The 16993-nt window shown below is 57.5% G+C and overlaps 1 protein-coding gene across 2 annotated transcripts in view; it reads right to left on the bottom strand.

Moving 5' to 3' along the window:
* Window positions 1-1772: 1772 nt before the first annotated feature.
* Window positions 1773-16993, bottom strand: part of PALM (paralemmin) — a 66237-nt gene continuing 51016 nt past the window's right edge. The window contains exons 6-9 of one of the 2 annotated variants that reach the window (XM_054013407.1): window positions 13812-13833; window positions 13037-13099; window positions 7922-8053; window positions 1773-4026 (exon numbers count right to left, since the gene is read on the bottom strand). In XM_054013407.1, coding sequence (XP_053869382.1) covers window positions 3407-4026; window positions 7922-8053; window positions 13037-13099; window positions 13812-13833 — 837 coding nt within the window. In that variant the 3' untranslated portion in view covers window positions 1773-3406. The remainder of the gene's footprint in view (window positions 4027-7921; window positions 8054-13036; window positions 13100-13811; window positions 13834-16993) is intronic. The other variant, XM_054013409.1, reaches the window with a different exon arrangement.

Raw genomic sequence — 16993 nt, 5'->3', positions numbered from 1 at the left:
CCTGGGACGCTCACGCGCGTACAAACGTGTGCTCCGTGCAGGAAGCGTTCCCAGGGGCACCTCCTCAAATCCCTTCCCTCGTCCCCGCTCGTAACGAATTTCAACACTCCAGCTGGAGAGCAGAGGCGATACCAAAGACTCTGGCCCGCAACCCGACGCCCTGCTTAATGCCAAGTTCCCGGAGCGTTTTCACTGAGCGTTCGTCGAACCGTTTCCAGTAACGAGCCAATCTGTAAGAATGTCTATCTGGGGCGTGGGGAAAAAGGTCTAAAGTCGTATCGATAAATGAGTCACTGCAGATGAATGACCCAGCCCCAATGCATCCCTGACTCTGTCGTCCTGAACCAAACACTAATTGAGCGCTAGCTTTTCCTTGCACAAGCTCCAATCTCTAGTCCTACCACTAACCCTACAGCTCGTCCTATTTCACGGCAAAGGAGACCCGAGACCCACACGCAGGAGCGTTGTCTGTCTAGCCGGGAAGTCTTACCTCTAGCACCGAGCCTGCATTCTAATGGCGCCTCTGGGTCATGGCCCATTGCTTGATTTGTTCTGCTGGATGGGGTTTGTCCTGTACTCCCATTGCCTCCCCTAGGGAACCCAGTAAAGGACCGCCCACTCCGAGGAGGGCCCAAAGGCAGCGAGCCAACAAGCTGCCTTTGGGGGACTTGCGGCATCCTGGCGAATCTGGCTGTTGCGGAGCAGAACTGCCACCCGGGTCGTGCTCTGCTACAGAGCCTGCGGCGGATCCTCGGCTGGTGTCAGTGAGCTGGCGTCGCTCCACTGAAGTCGATGGCGCTCTGGCAGTTTATGCCAGCCGGGGTCTGGCCTGCAATTCATGGGGCGTGATCAGGGGAGCGAGGGGCTGACCTCGCCACGCCCACAGCGCTACGCTGCAGGGAGAGTGGGTGCAAGGAAAGCGATTAGGGATCAGGGAGGCCTCTGTTCTGAAGAGCTCCCTCGCGAGGTGTTCCCGAAAACGGACGTCAGCCCGGAGAAGAACCAGATGCTCCCTGGAGGGGGCTGGGGCCCAGTGGCCAGCTACAGACTCAAACCAGGAGCAGCAAAAGCACTAAAGCTGATCAAAGCATCACCACTCGCTTCACTGCTTTAAAAGCCAGGTGCCCTCCTTCAGCATAACACAGTTCAAGAATAAAGATATTCTGAGGCTGGAAACTTCTGTGAGTGACCCCCAGAGGAGTCCCCAAGCTCTGGGGCAGACCCACAACAGTCAGCGGGTAGCCGAGAGTAGAATCCAGCCCCATCGCTTTACTTGGGGGAGGGGGGAATTCTACTTTCAGGTACAGCTGGTGCAACCCCATTAGTGTCACCAGGCCTGCCTAGGTTTCAAGGAGGGCAGAACTGGGGCCTGGGTTTAGGGGTGTCTCCAAGCAATTGAGGCAGCTGCCAAACTCTGCCCCCCTTCAAAGCCATTTGTCGGGTCCCTTGCTGGGCTCCTTGGCCACAAAGTGAAAACCGTTTTGCTTTGCCAGGGCCAAATGTGCTGAATAAACACCTGGCTCGAGGGGACCCATCAATGCCACTAGGTGGCGCCAAAGGCAAATCATAATGCCCCCACCCATGCAGCAATGGGGCATCTGGCAGGGCACGCTCGAGTGAGGACATGCCAAGGGATTGGAGGGCTCAGACTTTGTCCAGACAAGCATGTTGCGTGGGAGGGCTGCCCTGGACCGGGAAGGCGACAGCATTGATGCTATGGGGCTGCCGGTGCTGAGTGGGTGGAGGTGCTGACAGGGGACGAGGGCCCTACCTGTGGCTAACCAGGGCTCCACAATTTAATGACCACGAACATGTTCAGAACAACACTCCAGAACTGCCGACGAGCAGTCCCTTCTCCCGCTGGCCGAGACTTGGGCCAACCTCTTCCAATTTCACCCACCGTCCAGGACTGGGAGCATCTCGGTCAACAGCTCAGTGGCTGATATCCTTACCGGTACGGCGTCTACAAGGGAAAAGTTCATGCAAGGGGAGACGCAGTCAATGTCCTTCCAACCACCTCGCTCCCTCACGGCCTTGTCATTCCAACAGAGAAAAGCCAGCTAAGAAATGAAGGAGCCGCTCTTCTGTAGAAAACAGCAGAGGACATGACATCACAGGGGTGTGGGTGCTGATAGGCCCCGGTTCCGGCATTCAAACCAGCGGGGTCAATAAAGTACCTTAAGGCTTGTGGTCACCACTGTGAGTGCTGGACATAGAAGTTCCTTCAGAGAAGGAGTGACTCCAGAATGACCGATTCTGCTGCCTGGAAATCCAGCAGGAATCTGTTTATTTTTTACACCGCTGCATTTTTCTGGAGCTGCGCGTTGCCCCTGGCACCACAGGAATTATCAACTTTAGGTGTTGAAACAACAGGTCCATCTCACAGCCCACCCCCACGGACCTTGGCCAAGCTGTGTTGGAACGTCACACACGGACTCCGGGGAGTGTCCTTTTCCTTTTGCGGCAGAAACAGTCCCTCTTGTGGCTGGTTTGAAGGCTCGGGTCAGTGCTTAAAAACTCTAAGCAGCAAGGTCAGGCCAAATTTAAGTTCGGCCCAGCAGCTCACGTGCCGGCCGAAACCTCTGCTTCAAACTTCTTGTGGAGCTGTGGTTTGGGGCGCTGTGTCTGTGACTTGTCGGGTGTCCCCAGACCTGTCGTCGGAACAAACCCGGGGTGAGGGGGATAGTTAAGCTGCCGCTGGACAGATGGGCTCTGTCGGCTGGGCTGTGGCCTTATCAAGATGATACAGGTGTTTCTAAACCGTGGCCCGTTGCTGGGACGTAGGTGGCCTCCCTCCTTCCCCTTCCAGAAGGCCGGAAAGAAAGTCCTAACAACAGCCAGTTCTTGAAGAACCATCTAAGGAGGCGTCTTAGTCCTATGACCCTCTCCTGAGCCCCCCCCATCAGTGAGATCAGCTCCAGCATCCTTCGGATAACAGAGGAGGGTGTCATTTAACGAGGGGGAAAGCCATCAGTACAATTAAAAAAACGGGAGTCCTACAGGCGGGAGAGTTCCTTGATGGCCATCCCCGGTGGGCTGAGGAGCTCTGAGAAACCCCACCATGGCACAGGGGAGCAGGGGGGGAGAGACAAAGGCAGGGGAAAAAAACTAAGCGTGTATAATAAATATAATATTCAGCGCCGGTGGCGTATTGCATGGAAGCGGACGTCAGACGAGCGATGCCGCGGCCGGGAGATGGTGCTGCCTATTATACACTTTACAAACACTGCATTTGTTTCCCCAGTCTCTTAAGAAAAACGAAGTTGTGTCTGGTAAGTAAATAAAATACTGTGTCACTTGGAGTTTGTGGAACCTAGCGAACTATGAGGGACAGGGTAACAGAAGATGGGGGGCAGTCCTTTTTGGCTGTACAATGAGGGGAGGTCAAAAGGAGCCGGCCCACGTTTCACATCACCGTGCAGCATTTGCAACGGTGTTTCTTCATGTCTAGGTCCTGATCGGCCCCCTTGGGATCCGTGTCGTTGGCCCCTGGCTTCTCCCCGACCTGGCTGTCTTCCTTCTGCGGCAGGGCGGCCACGGGCTCCACGGTGCTGCCGTTGGGTGGGGCGTGGTCCTTGCCCGTGCAGTCTGCCGCTCCAGCCGCTGCTGGCTTGTTGTCGGCATCTTCGATCACCACCAGCTCGGCCTTGATGGTGCCCCCCAGGCCCAGCACTTTTTTGGTCTCGTTCTCGTCCTCCACGTTCTGGTAGCCCATGAAGATCATGGTGACCGGTTGATCTTTGCTAGGCTCTGCCCCTTCACCAGAGGGCAGGATTCTTGGGCTGTCCACTGGCTTGGCTTGCACCCCAGTGATCTCCTTCCGGGGCGTGGTATTCTGGCTGGGCAAGTTGCTCCCGGGACCCCCCTTCTTGGCCTCTTCGCGCTCCTTGGCCTTGGAGTCCCTCCGGCAGGCCTCACTCAGGTTCGCCTCATCTGCCTTGTGGATCAGCTCATCCACCTCAGAGGAGCTGAGAGGGTGCACCCCGTTCTCAATGGCGCCATCCTCCATGTGGACCGCGTGCACCACTGCGGGAGAGACAGAGAAGACAGTGAGGGCTCAGAGGAAGGCCAAGGGGGCCTGTGCCAGGCTGGTCTAGATATGAGAGGTGGTGCCTGGATCTGGGGTAGGCAGAACCAAGCCAGGGCTGGGGGCTTAGGTTTCAGACGGCAGGAATCTATGGAGCTAATCTCACATTATCGCCCCCATCTGGAGCTGGACGCCTCTTGGTTTAGGATCTGACCCACACCCAGAACTCCCCTTCTGGATCCGGCAGCTTTTGAGCCCTTCACAGAGGCAGACACGCCCCACACTCCTCTGTTTGCTGCACCCTCGACCCAGTCACCAGAAACGGTGGTTGTCATCCAGTGACACTCCCAGATCAGCACTTGCTACTGTCCAGGGAATTATTCCAGCAAACCCCCATCTACAGTCAGGTGATGAGAACCAATGGCTTCTAAAGCAGTGCTTGGGATGGATCCCACTGGGCACCCACAAAGGAAAAAACCCTTTAAACAGGAAACCACCAGTCTTGGAATTGGTCAGCTAGGATACATCCACAGGCATAATCTAGACCAGGGGTCTCAAACTCAAATGACCATGAGGGCCACATGAGGACTAGTATATTGGCCCGAGGTCCGCATTACTGACACCTCCCCCACGCTGCCCTTGGCCCCGCCCCCACTCCACCCCTTCCATGAGGCCCCGCCCCCATTCCAACCCCTTCCCCGAAATCCCCACCCCAACTCTGCCCCCTTCCTGTTCCCAGGGGGTGCAGGAGGGGTGTGGGGTGTGGCGGGGGCTCAGGGCAGGGGGTTCGGCTGCAGGAGAGGTTCGGGGGGCGGGCTCCAGCCTGACGTGCACCGGGGGCAGGGCAGGCTCCCTACCTGCCTGTCCCCACGCCGCTCTAGGAAGTGGCTGGAACTTGGGGGAGGAGGGGCACAGGGGTCTGTGTGTTGCTGTTGCTTCAGGCACCGCCTCCAGCAGCTCCCATTGGCCGGGAATGGGGAACTGCAGCCAATGGGAGCTGCTGGGGGCGCTGCCTGAAGCAAGAGCAACACACAGAGTCCTGTGCCCCCCTTTCCCACGTTCCGGCCGCTTCCCGGAGCGGCGCGGGGGCAGGGCAGGCAGGGAGCCTGCCCTGCCCCGGTGCACGTCGGGCTGGAGCCGCTCTAGGTAAACGCTGGGAGGGGCGGGGGGGCCACAAGGAGCTTGCGGGCCGCAGAAAACAACCCCGCGGGCTGCGTGTTTGAGACCCCTGATCTAGATCATCCTCAGTACAGGGATGACAACCTGGGACATCTGTAAGAAAGAATCCCCACCCCTGAGATTAGTATACGCAGCCACTAGGTGGCGCTACTGCTCCACACTAAGGCATTTGGGTTTGATTCCCCCCTGGTGGTGATGTTATCCCCAGGGAAGGTGGCTCTGCTGTTTATGATGTGGCTAGCTTGGTGCATCTTTTCCCAGGAGCCAAGGGTGTTGCTGCTTAGCCGACTGCTGCCCTGAATAATGCAAGGCAGCAAAATAGTGCAACCCACACACAGCTCCTGGGACAGGCCAGGAGAGAAACCCAAAGCACCTGATCAGAGCAAAATTAGCAGTCCACATACCAGGGGAGCCCCATGCTCAGAGCTCCTGTCGGCATCCCGTGGAGATGCTGTTACCAACCTAGCTAAGCAGAACACACGTCCAAGCCCAATGTGTGGAGTAGGTGTGGGCCAGTGTTGGTTACCAATGGAACAGGGAAGGTCGCAGCACATCCTCGATAAGAGCCATTCATGGGGATTGATGTTCACTGAAAATGGGGTTGTGTTTGCCCATCGTTTGTAAACTGATCCCCCAACATCTGCTGAACGCTACAAGGGGTGAAGTGACTTTTAAAGGTGCCTTCACTTGTTTCAGCCCCAATGCTTCCCTGCACCCGCCGGGCGACAAACAAGATCAAAGCTGCACTTGACTGAAAGAGTCTGAACGTTCCTCCCATCACACCTCAGCTGCCTTGCCCAGCAATCCACGCGGCTTCTGCCACTCTGGGGCATTTGTCCCAGCAGCCTTGGCAAATTGCTGCGTTGGGAAGGGGCGAGGGGAAGGTTGCAGCAAATCACTAAGGAGTTCCGATAGCGCACCACCCTCTTGCTATCCGCTCACAATCCCAGGAAGCGGCTGTCAGCTGATGCGGTGGCCCAACACAAAAGGCAAAAGATAGCTGCAGTCATGGAGGCTCTCAACGAGAAAGCAAGGTAACACAGGAAGTCAGGTCTTATTAGCCCCCATTTCACACACTAGGGAAACTGAGGCACGGGGCAGGGAAAGCAACTTGCCCGAGGTCGCACAAATTAAGTAGCAGAGCCAGGGTCTGAACTGGACCCAGAGTCCAGCATCCAAGCCACGGCACCACACAGCTTCGACCTAAACAATGTGACCTCCCACACACGCCGATGCATCAACTCGAGACTATGTCATGCATCCTATGAATCTTTCCTCCATTTCCTGGGGCCACCCTGGGACATGAAAGCGCTTATCTAACATCCTCCAACGAGAGAGAGAGCGAATCAGAGCAATGCAGGACCAGAAGGGACCTCCAGAGGTCATTAAGACCATCCCTGACCGGGGTTCCGCCAACCTGTTCTTAGAAACCTCCCATGACGGGGATTTCCCAGCCTCCCTTGGAAGCCTGTTCCAGAGCTTAACTCCGCTTATAATTAGAAAGTTTTTCCTAATATCGAACCTAAATCTCCCTTGCTGAAGATTAAGCCCATTCCTTTCTTGTCCTATCTTCAGTGGACATGGAGAAGAACTGATCACCAGCCTCTGTATACCAGCCCTTTACATATTTGAAGATCGTTATCAGATCTTCTCGCTCTCTCGTCTTTTCTCAAGACTAAAGGTGCCCAGTTTCGTGAACCTTTCCCCAGAGGGAGGTTTTCTGAACCTTTCATCATTTTTGTTGCTCCTCTGGACTCTCTCCAATTTGTCCACATCTTTCCTAAAATGGGGTGCCCAGAATTGGACACAAATGAAGCCTCATCAAGGTCAAGTGGAGCAGGACAATCACCTCCCGTGTCCTACACCCGACACTCCAGTTAACACACCCCAGAATGAGAACAGCCTTTTTCACAGCTGCACCACATTGTTGACTCATATTCAATGTGTGATCCCCTAGGACCCCCAGATCCCCTTCAGCAGTACTATTGCCTCACCATTTATTCCCCGTTTTGTGGGTGGGCATTTGATTTTTCCTTCCAAAGTGAAGTACTTTGCACTTGTCTTTGCTGGATTTCCTCCTGTTGAATTCAGAGCAATTCTCCTATTTCTCAAGGTCATTTTGAATTCTAAGCCTGTCCTCCAAAGTGCTTGCAGCCCCTCCCAGCTTGATGTCATCTGCAAGTTTTATCAGCATGCCCTCCACTCCATTACCCAAGGCATTCATGAAACTATTGCCTAGTGCCGGACCCAGAGCTGGCCCTGCGGGATGCCGCTAGAGACGCCCTCCCAGTTTGACAGCAAACCATTGAGCACAACCCTCTGAGCACAGTTTTTCCAAGCAGTTGTGCACCCACCTTGGTTTGGCTTGATTTGTTCTTGACAAATCCATGCTGGCTGTTCCTTAGAACCTTACTGTTCTCCAGGGGCTTGCAGATTGAATCTACTGGTTCCAGGACAGCAACATGGCGCTGGATATTGGGCGGGGACGCAGGGTGTGGCGGCTGTTAGCTACTAACCCTGAGTAGTTGGTGCCAATGACCCACCGCAGCTGGGGCAGGGGTCCGTCTGCCAGTCCCCAGGAAAGCTGGAGAGCGGTAGACAGCAGCGAACGGTCACTGCTGCTCCTCCGGCCGTGCCTACAGCCACCTTCTCCCTTCACCTCCCTTTTGGCCTCCAGGATGCCTGGGGAGGGAGGGACGCTCTTTGGGCCCGTACCTTTCATCTCATCCTCGTACACCTTGACCCCCTGCAGGCAATGATTCTTGGGGAGCAGGGTGGTGCTGGATAGGACTTTGGTCTCGCCAGTTACTCTGTCCTTCTCCACTGTGATCTCCACTGAGTACATGGCTGGGATACAAACAGGACAGTGAGAGTTAAACCAGCCCCCGGCTCCCACCCCGCTACGAGGCTCCAGCACTCAGAAGCAGGCAGCTAGCGCGGGGGGGGGGGGGGGGAAGGGGGCGCGTGATGGAGAGGAGGGGGTGCCAGTGGGCGAGCTCGGAGATGTTAGGTGGGGAGAAGCGGCAGTGTGCGTTCCAGCAGGGAGTGCGTGGCAGGCAGCCCCTACGTCCCGGGCACAGCCTTCCTAGCCGGATGTACATTACCTTCCAGCATCCTTAGCGCCTGGGCCATCCCAGTGCTGCCGTGAGCTCCCTTACCTCTGGGGCTGTTTGGTCTCCCCTCTTGGTAGCTGATGCGACATTGTGGACAGAGAACTGCTTCCATTGTCACCTCTCTGTCCAGAGAGCTGAGGGATGGGTCTAGCTCACCTCTCTCCACTGGCCAGCAGGATCAGGCCCCGCCAAGGACTCTGAGCAGGGATCTGACCCTCACTCCGGCTTTGTACATTTAGTAAAAACCCCAACTTTCAAATTCAGCTGTCGTAAGAACGGCAGGAAAGCGCCTGCTCTCTGATCTCTCGGATGGAGGCAGGAGGCAGAAGAGAATCTAGGAGTTGTTTCCATCAGTCCACTGAGCAGATATGAATCAAAGACGCGCAGGGCTCGGCTTCTCCAATGAACAGCGAGCCCCAGGAGCCCAACTGCCCTCTGTGGCATTGTTCTCCCCTGTGCAAAGTGGGTGCAAAACACTCCCCCAGCTGGAATTCCCCACTCCCGCGGCTGGGAGGGTGTCCCCCCCCTGCTTTGCGCTGGCGTCCGTGACAACGCAAGGCGCAAGGCGGTGGAGAATCAGGCCCTGGGACAGGTTCTCAGCTGGCGGAAAATGGCGTAGTGCCACTGGCATCTGTGCAGCGCTTCCTGGCTTTGGGCTCGTCTGCTCTCCTCTGGCACTTCGACTGCTGGATCCCCGTTGCTGAGAACGCCTCGTACCCAGCTCTCGCATGCTACACCTGAACTCTGAGGCCTGCTCTGTCCCCTTGTCTTGGTAGCTCCTCGATGGAGCCGTGGACTCTAACTTGGACTCTGAGGCTGATCCATACTCACCGGGCTAAAGGAAATCATTTGCAACAGGAATGTAGCTTCCCTTTCATGCAACGTTGCTAAGCCCCATTGTACTTAACCTGCAAATGCCAGAGCACCAGCAGAATGGCGGGATGGACCTACGGAGATCCGTGCTGCTAAGCGCTCCAAGCTTGCAAGCAGCCGTTAGATTAGCCAGCCGGCTTTCTCTAAGCAGCCAGGCTGCCGTGCTGCGTTGGGGGGTTAGACGAGCCATGCTATGAATCAACGTGTCCTTCCCTCTGAGCCAACAAGCCACAAGGAGCAGGAGGCAAAGAAAGAAAGAAATCAACCCAAGGGAACGTAAGGGGATTTCTATCCACAGGCAACCCAAACAAGTGCAGCTCCAGCGTGATTTCAAATAATAAGAGGGTAAAAGGGTAAGGCCAGAAACAGCATCTAAGATTATATAAATAACATTTCCGCCTGGGGCTTGGAAAGCAATCGAGCTGTGTGGATCGCACTTGACATTAAGTGGGTTTACATGTATGTAACAAGCGTGTAGTTAACGAGTATCTCCACTCTGGAAGGCAGAGGTTCTGGGGCTGTGGCTTGGATTGTTCCTGGCATTAGCTCGACCTTACTGCGTGGTAGGACTCAAGGTGTAGCTCATTCACGCAAAGCAGGGCTGGGGTTGGCCCGGTAGCTACACATGGGTGAAATGGCCCCAGTGGACGCAGTTCAGAAATAGCCGTGTTGTCTTTATGTCTGGTCGGTGTCGGGGATCGAAATTCACAGCAATGCTTTTGGAGCTACGGCACAGCTAGCCCACCGTGGAGTGGCCTGGCCTTTGCCCATCCCATGGGCAGGTGCCCGTCCACCTGCTTCTCGGAGATACAAACTCGCTCACGTTCTGAGTTCCATCTTCCCTGCGCCCTTGGGGGTAACTGCCAGATGACAGAGGCATACAACCAAAAGCTTGAGCCAATCCTGCATAGAAGGAGCTGTGGGTAGGACTTCTAATAGTTATTAGAGTTGGGCTCAACGTCTGGATTCACAGCCAAATCTAGGACTGGGCAAATAACCGATTTTTCGGTTTGGTGGCTGAATTGAGTAATTGTTCCTAGATTCCTAGATTGCAAGGCCAGAAGGGAGCATTGTGATCGTGTCTGACCAGGCCAGAGAACTGCCCCCAACCAATTCCTAGAGCGGAGTGTTCAGAAAAACAGCCAAGCTTGATTTAACAATTGCTTCGCATTGAACCAAACTGAAAAATGTTCTGTTTTTCTTGATGCAAGAGAAAAACAAAAACATTTCATTTAAGATGGAACAAAACGTTTCGGATCGACCCAAAACAAAGTTTTTTTTTTGTTTGGCTTTTGGGAAATGTTTGTAATTTTCTTAAAAATACCTTTAGGTAAATTCTGAAAAGAAACGTCTCTCTGAAACAAAAAACGGAAACATTTTGACATTTCCAATTTTTGGGGGGAGGAGCAAAACTATTCTCATTAAAAATGTCACCCAGCTCTATGGAGAGCTAGCGTTCCCAAAGGCTGAAGGGTTTCAGATTTGAGCCAGTCCCTAATTACTGTTAAACAGAACCTGGTGAGCAGCGTCACTTATTGCGACTTTAATACATGCATGCACTGCAACAGGAGGGCTGGGAAAGCCCCTTTCCTCGCTCATAGGGTGGTTGGCATTCTTTGCCCCTCCATTTTTTTACATTGAAAAATGGCATTTTTTTTAAACTGAAATGTTTGCAAAAAAAAATTTTCTACATGGTCAAAAACTCTCTGTCTTGCATAAAATTCTCCAGGGGTGTTTTTAATTGGTATTTTTAAGCATGATCATTATAGACATTTTTCATTTACCCAAATCCTGGTTTTCAGTTAAAAAAAGAAAAGCCACTAAGGCCAAGTATTTTTGGGAAACAAACTATTCTGGTAACCGTTTTGAAAAGCACCAAAGATTTTGGTGGCAAATGGATCCCTTTCAAGCCCTGCAAAATGGAAACAGCTCCAACACTTTGAATTTTCGGTGTCTTCGTTTCCTGAGACAACCGTCTTCCCGAGGGGAAAATCACAGACCCACCTCCGCTAGAGACCAGAACAAGACTACCGGCTCAGATCCTCATAGGTCTTGTGACACCAAACTCCCATTGATTTCAATGGAAGTTCGGCACCTCCGCACCTTCGAGGGTCTGGGCCATAGAATTTACTCACGCTGTTCCGTTCGGTTCAGTCGGACCCACCTGCGGAGCTCACCTTTGCTACGTGACGACACAGCGTGGAAAAGCATGGGGAGCTGGCCCTTTAAAAGGCCGAGGCACAGCCTGGCCTCTACCAGGTGTAACCCACCGTCCCAGGGGACAGGAATGGGGACAGGGGATCAGGTGATGGGAGCAAGAGACGTAGAACTAGGCCTACTGGAAGAGCTAAGTGGCAGCGTGAGTATAGTGTGTGTGGGGGGAAGTCCAGGGAGAGGCCCAAAGGAACTGGAGGGCCGGATGAGCTGCTGGGCAGAGGGCCTGGGGAGGGAGCTGGCTGGGACAAGGGCAAGTGACAGCTCTCCAGAGCTCCCAGGCAGGAGGCCTCAAAGAGATCCCTGTGGGAAGCAGGAGCCTGTTGCATAAGGGGCCCCAGCAAGGCGAAGCCCTCATAAAGGACTGTGGGCCTGGAGGGAGGGGAAACTGAGGCAGGGGCCAGCCCCGGTGAAGCCTTGCTACAATGGGTTTTGAGCAGCACAGTCCTTAGCGATTGAAATGCCCCATTAGGGCCACAATCCTGCACGGGGCATCGTGTGCTATTGGGCAAGGGGAGGGGGGGAGTTTGCAAGACCTTGGTTTGCCCCTCCTCCAACTTTTCCTAGGCCTATAGGCTCTATTCTGTCTTCCACTCCCCCTCTCAGACTGACAATCACAGATAATGGTCTCTGTGCCGGCGCAGTTTTGCCCCCTGGCGTCCCTGAATTTTTCTGAAATGACACCCCTGGGGCGGAGTCCCCTCAGCCTCTGGGGAGTCAGCGCGTCCTGGGCCAGGGTCCATGATCACCTAGTCTATAGCCACGCCAGGGCAGAGGCCAAAGGTGCAATGCGCAGGGGGTGTGTATGTGTCCCCACAGGCCGGTCCCTGCAGGATTGGCTACAAGAGGCTGGATTGGCAGCTACACTAGATCTCGGATAAAACTCAAGAAGCCACAACACGAGGGACTGAATCAAATAAAGATTCAGCCAGCCAACTGGCTTTGATTGGGGTGGGGGGTGTGTGCATGGAAGGTGACTCTCCCTGGTAACTCGAGTGCCGTACCAGATACAGAGCCAGGAAATGGGCTAAGAGGGAAACTCTTCCAGTGTGTCCTTAATGCACGGGGCCGTGCGCCCAGCACTGCATCGGGCGACCCCGTGTCTCACGTGAGAAGTGCGTGACTCACGTTTCCCTGGGGTACAACCCTTGGATGCACCAGACACTGGGTACCCAGCAGTGCTCCAAGTGCTGACTGCCTGGTACAAGGTGGATTTCAGCCTGTCCCTAATAGGATCTGGCTGGCATCAGGGGCCTTCGCATGCCTTTCCCCCGGGGAACGGTTCCACGTGCAGAGCGTACGACTTGTATCGATGGACCATCAAATTAATGGCTGTCTGCAATTCTAAGCCCGGGTGATGGACACCAATAACCTCAACCTACCTGGCCGAACACCCCGACCCTACCCTGCACATTCCTAACCCTAACCCTATCCCTGATCCCCGTGCCATACACCCCTGTCCCCAACACCTGCAACCGTGCTCTGAGCACTGCGGCTTTGCTGCGATTTTCTCTTCCGAGACAACACGACCCTGGTGTAGCCCCACGGCATCCTGCCCCCATCCAGCGCTAAGTACCATGGGGCAGTAGGACTCCAGCGTCCTCCCTGGGACAAGAGGCGACGTACGTACCTGCCTTCATCATGTCAGTGCCCTCCACCGACTTCATGGGGCTGTTGGAGATCTTCTGCTCCGCTTTGGGAAAGAAGAGGAAAAACAATGACTTCTCTATCCAGGTGACCTGTCATAGCAGGGGACATGCCCTGTTCCCACCATGCCCTGCTCCTAACCACACCCCGTGCCCTGCTCCATGACGTCCACCACAACAGGGGACAGGCCAGGTGATTAACACGGGCTTGCAACAGCAACAAGCATCCAGCTCGCCTCTTCGACCCCGCGCCCTGGGGAGCTGGGGGGGAGGCACTTCCCACCACCGGGGAGGCTGTTGCCCTCTGCAAATGGGCTTTCGTGCCTTAGGTCAGCTCCTAGTTCACCCTGCAGAAAGCAGGTGCAGTCCGAGACGGCTGATAGCTGTTGCCCCTGGGTTTAATGGAGAGAGGAGAAGGGGGGGTTGGTAAGGTGGGTGACTGACTTTGGCAACCCACCCCGAGCCGTAGGGCTGGGGGCATTTCCAGGGCTGGGTGGCACTCAAGCAAAGGGGAATCTACTGACTGAAGGAGCCGTTCCCACTTCCCTGCAGAGCGAGGCGACTGGGAGCTCAGCACCGATTGGCATCCAACGGCCAAGCCTGCCCGAGTGCTGCCCAGCCATGCGGCGGGACCAAGGACTGCAAGGCCAGGGCATCACATTCTGCTTCTCCTGCATAGGAGGCCGCCACTCAGAGCAGGAGCGCCGGGGAGCTCGCTCCTAGGTGAGGGGAGTGTGGGTGAGACAGGAGAGGACCCACCTTTAGTTGTGCCCAGCGGAGTCTGCAAAACAGAACGGCGAGGTTACAAGTAGCACTGCTAACTCCCAGCCCTCCTCTGGCACCCGAGTCCTCCACCCAGCCGAGCACGCATTAGCTAATCCAACCACCAGAACAGCAGACGGCTCCCCTGCTCCTCTAGTTACTGCTGCCAGCCAGCAGCATTCAGACCCAGCGGGTACGTCTCATTCTAAGCATGTGGCTTGAGACTCGTTAGCTCAAATCACAGCACTTGGGGGCCGGGCAACCAGAGATAACAGAACGCCCCGAATTGGTGCACTTTGAAAGGGGAATACGGTGCGGAACTGGCCACTGTCTATGTGCACGGATGGGATCAGGGCCGTTCAGCTGCTGTGTCATAGACCCTTTAGGGCTAACAGCAGCGAGTCCCCTTTGGACTGAGTCTTGTCCTTCACCCGGGGTCGAGCTCCCCAGCCAGGCGGTGAAGGACTGCAAATGGATTTGCAGAACTCAGTCAGGTGGATTCCAGCTTCTTTCCAGCATTCTCTGTCTTCATCAGCACAATTATTTCCACCCAGTGACAAACGCCAGCCAATCATCGCCTTTTAATTCCCCACGAGGCCTGACATCCCCATCAACCGGGCTGGGCGTGCGGAGGGCTCGGAGTGTCCACTCTGATCCAGCAGGGGGCGTGGCTGAGCACAGCCGCTGACGGCAGCTGCCCCGGCAAAGAACCGTCTGCTTCCACGCCAGACTGGGCCATGCGGCTGATTAACCACACAAACAGGCCGCTGGCCAGCAGGCCTTGTCCTTGCTGAGCTCTGCGATGGCAGGGCGGGGGTGCACCAGGCAGAGCTGTGGGGCTGGCCCGAGCGCGGCAGCTGAGGGGTGGGGATTTTCTCGAGGGGTGGACGTGGGCTGGCGGCAAAGCTCTGCTCTGGGCAAGACGGGGGCGTTCTTTAGGGTTACCATACGTCCGGATTTCCCCGGACATGTCCGGCTTTTTGGTCCTCTAATCCCCGTCTGGGGGGAATTTTCAAAAAGCCGAACATGGCCGGGAAAACATAGGGTTACCATACGTCCGGATTTTCCCGGACATGTCCGGCTTTTGGGGGCTCAAATCCCCATCCGGGGGGAAATCCCCCAAAAGCCGGGCATGTCCGGGAAAATCGGGAGGGAGGGCTGGGCCGGGGTCGCGGTGCCGGGCGCACGGTGCCGGGCCGGGAGCCGGGCCGGGGCCGCGGGGTCGGGCCGCCGAGGGGGTGCGCTGGGCCGCGGGGCCGGGAGCCGGGGGGTCGGGCCGGGAGCCGGGCCGCCGGGGGGGTGCGCTGGGCCGCGGGGCCGGGGGGGTCCGTGGGGCCGGGAGCCGGGGGGTCGGGCCGGGAGCCGGGCCGCCAGGGGGGGTGCGCTGGGCAGCGGGGTCGGGCCGCCGGGGGGGTGCGCTGGGCCGCCGGGGCCGGGATCCAGGGGGTGCGCTGGGCCGCCGGGGGCCGGCCGGCAGTGCTGGGCGGGCCGGGGGTGGTCGGCCGGGGGCCGGGGCCGGCACCCCAGGGCCCGAGCCGACCCAGGCTGGAGCCGCCGGGGGGGCCAGCCTGGGCCGCACCTCCTCCCCCCACACCCCCCCTTACCTGCCCAGGCTTCCCGCGAATTAAATGTTCGCGGGAAGCAGGGGAGGGGGCGGAGACTTTGGGAAGGGGGCGGAGTTGGGGCGGGGCTGGGGGCGGGGCTGGGGGCGGGGCCAGGGCCCCGTGGAGTGTCCTCCTTTTGGAGGCACAAAATATGGTAACCCTAGGAAAACAGGGAGGCATAAGCCAGGGTCCGCCCGGCCCCAGCACGACCCGCCGGGTCCGCAGCGCAGCCCAGCCGCCCCGGCTACATTGTAGCGAGCTCGGGCGGCGGGAGAGGGGGGGATGCAGCCGCAGAAGGCGGCGGAGGGGCCGCTGCTGCCCCCGCAGGCCGGGCGGACCGTGCACCTCAGCCGAGCCCGCAGGACCATGGGGAAGCCGGGCCCAATCAGTGGCTCGGGCTTCCCTCGCGGGCGGGGACCCCCCCCGGCCACTGGGGGACCCTTCCTGCGGCCCCGGAGCCACGGGAGCTGTTTCCAGCGGGGACAGACAGGCCGGGGAACGTGCGCGGCGGCGGCAGGAAGGAGGCTGCGGCACGGGGTGGGGAGTGCGGCGTGTGCCGGGGCTGCAGGGACCCGCGCCACCCTGGTCGCCGCTGAGCGTCTGAAGCCCCCGCCAGGCAGAGGCTGCCGGGGGAGCAGGGCAGGCGGGGGGCGCAGAGGCTGCAGGGCGAGGAGGAGTAGGGCAGGCGGGGGCATGGAGGCTGCAGGGGCAGGACAGGCTGGGGGTGCAGAGGCTGCAGGGTGAGTGGGGAGCGGGGGTCACAGAGGCTGCAGGGGCGGGGGGGTGCAGGGGCTGCAGGGTGAGTGGGGAGCGGGGGTCACAGAGGCTGCAGGGGCGGGGGGGTGCAGAGGCTGCAGGGTGAGTGGGGAGCAGGGGTCACAGAGGCTGCAGGGGCGGGAGCGGTGCAGGGGCTGCAGGGGGAGCAGGGGTCACAGAGGCTGCAGGGCGAGTGGGGAGCAGGGAAGTACTTAGCAACCCCCAACCAAGATCAGAGCGGGAGGGAGGAGGGGGCATGCGGGGTGCTCAGAGGAGGGGGCAGAGTTGGGGCAGGGACTTTGGGGAAGGGGTTGGAATAGGGGTGGGGTTGGGGCAGGGCCAGGGTGGGGAAGGGGTGGGGAAGGGGCGGGGCCGGGGAACACATGGAGTGTCCTCTTTTTTCAGTGTTGAAATATGGTAACCCTAGTGTTATTTTCAGGGGAAGAGGCACTGGTTGCCGCCTGTTTCGATCTCACCTGTTAATAAAGCCACGCAGCATTGCATACCCTATCCCCGAGTCGCCCCTGCCTGCTTTCATGTCACGGCTTGCACCGGTGCACGTGCAAAATACTCCTGAGCAGAATCGCCCCCGACACCCGCATCGAGTGGATACCCAATGCTGCCACTCCGATCTGGTGGTCTTTTACCCCCAGGCGGCACACGACGGCGCAAGGCAGCCGGGAAACCGGGGCCTCATGTACGTGCACATGTCTGACTGCAGCTCGGGCACCTGCCGTTACACGCACATACGACGCGATGACAGATGAACCGATTCCAGGCCCGTGACCCCGAACCCCGGGACTCGAGGCCATTCGGTGC

Source organism: Malaclemys terrapin, chromosome 24 (genome assembly GCF_027887155.1).
Source record: "Malaclemys terrapin pileata isolate rMalTer1 chromosome 24, rMalTer1.hap1, whole genome shotgun sequence".
Lineage (NCBI taxonomy): Eukaryota > Metazoa > Chordata > Testudines > Emydidae > Malaclemys > Malaclemys terrapin.
This window is presented reverse-complemented; position numbering and strand designations above follow the sequence as displayed.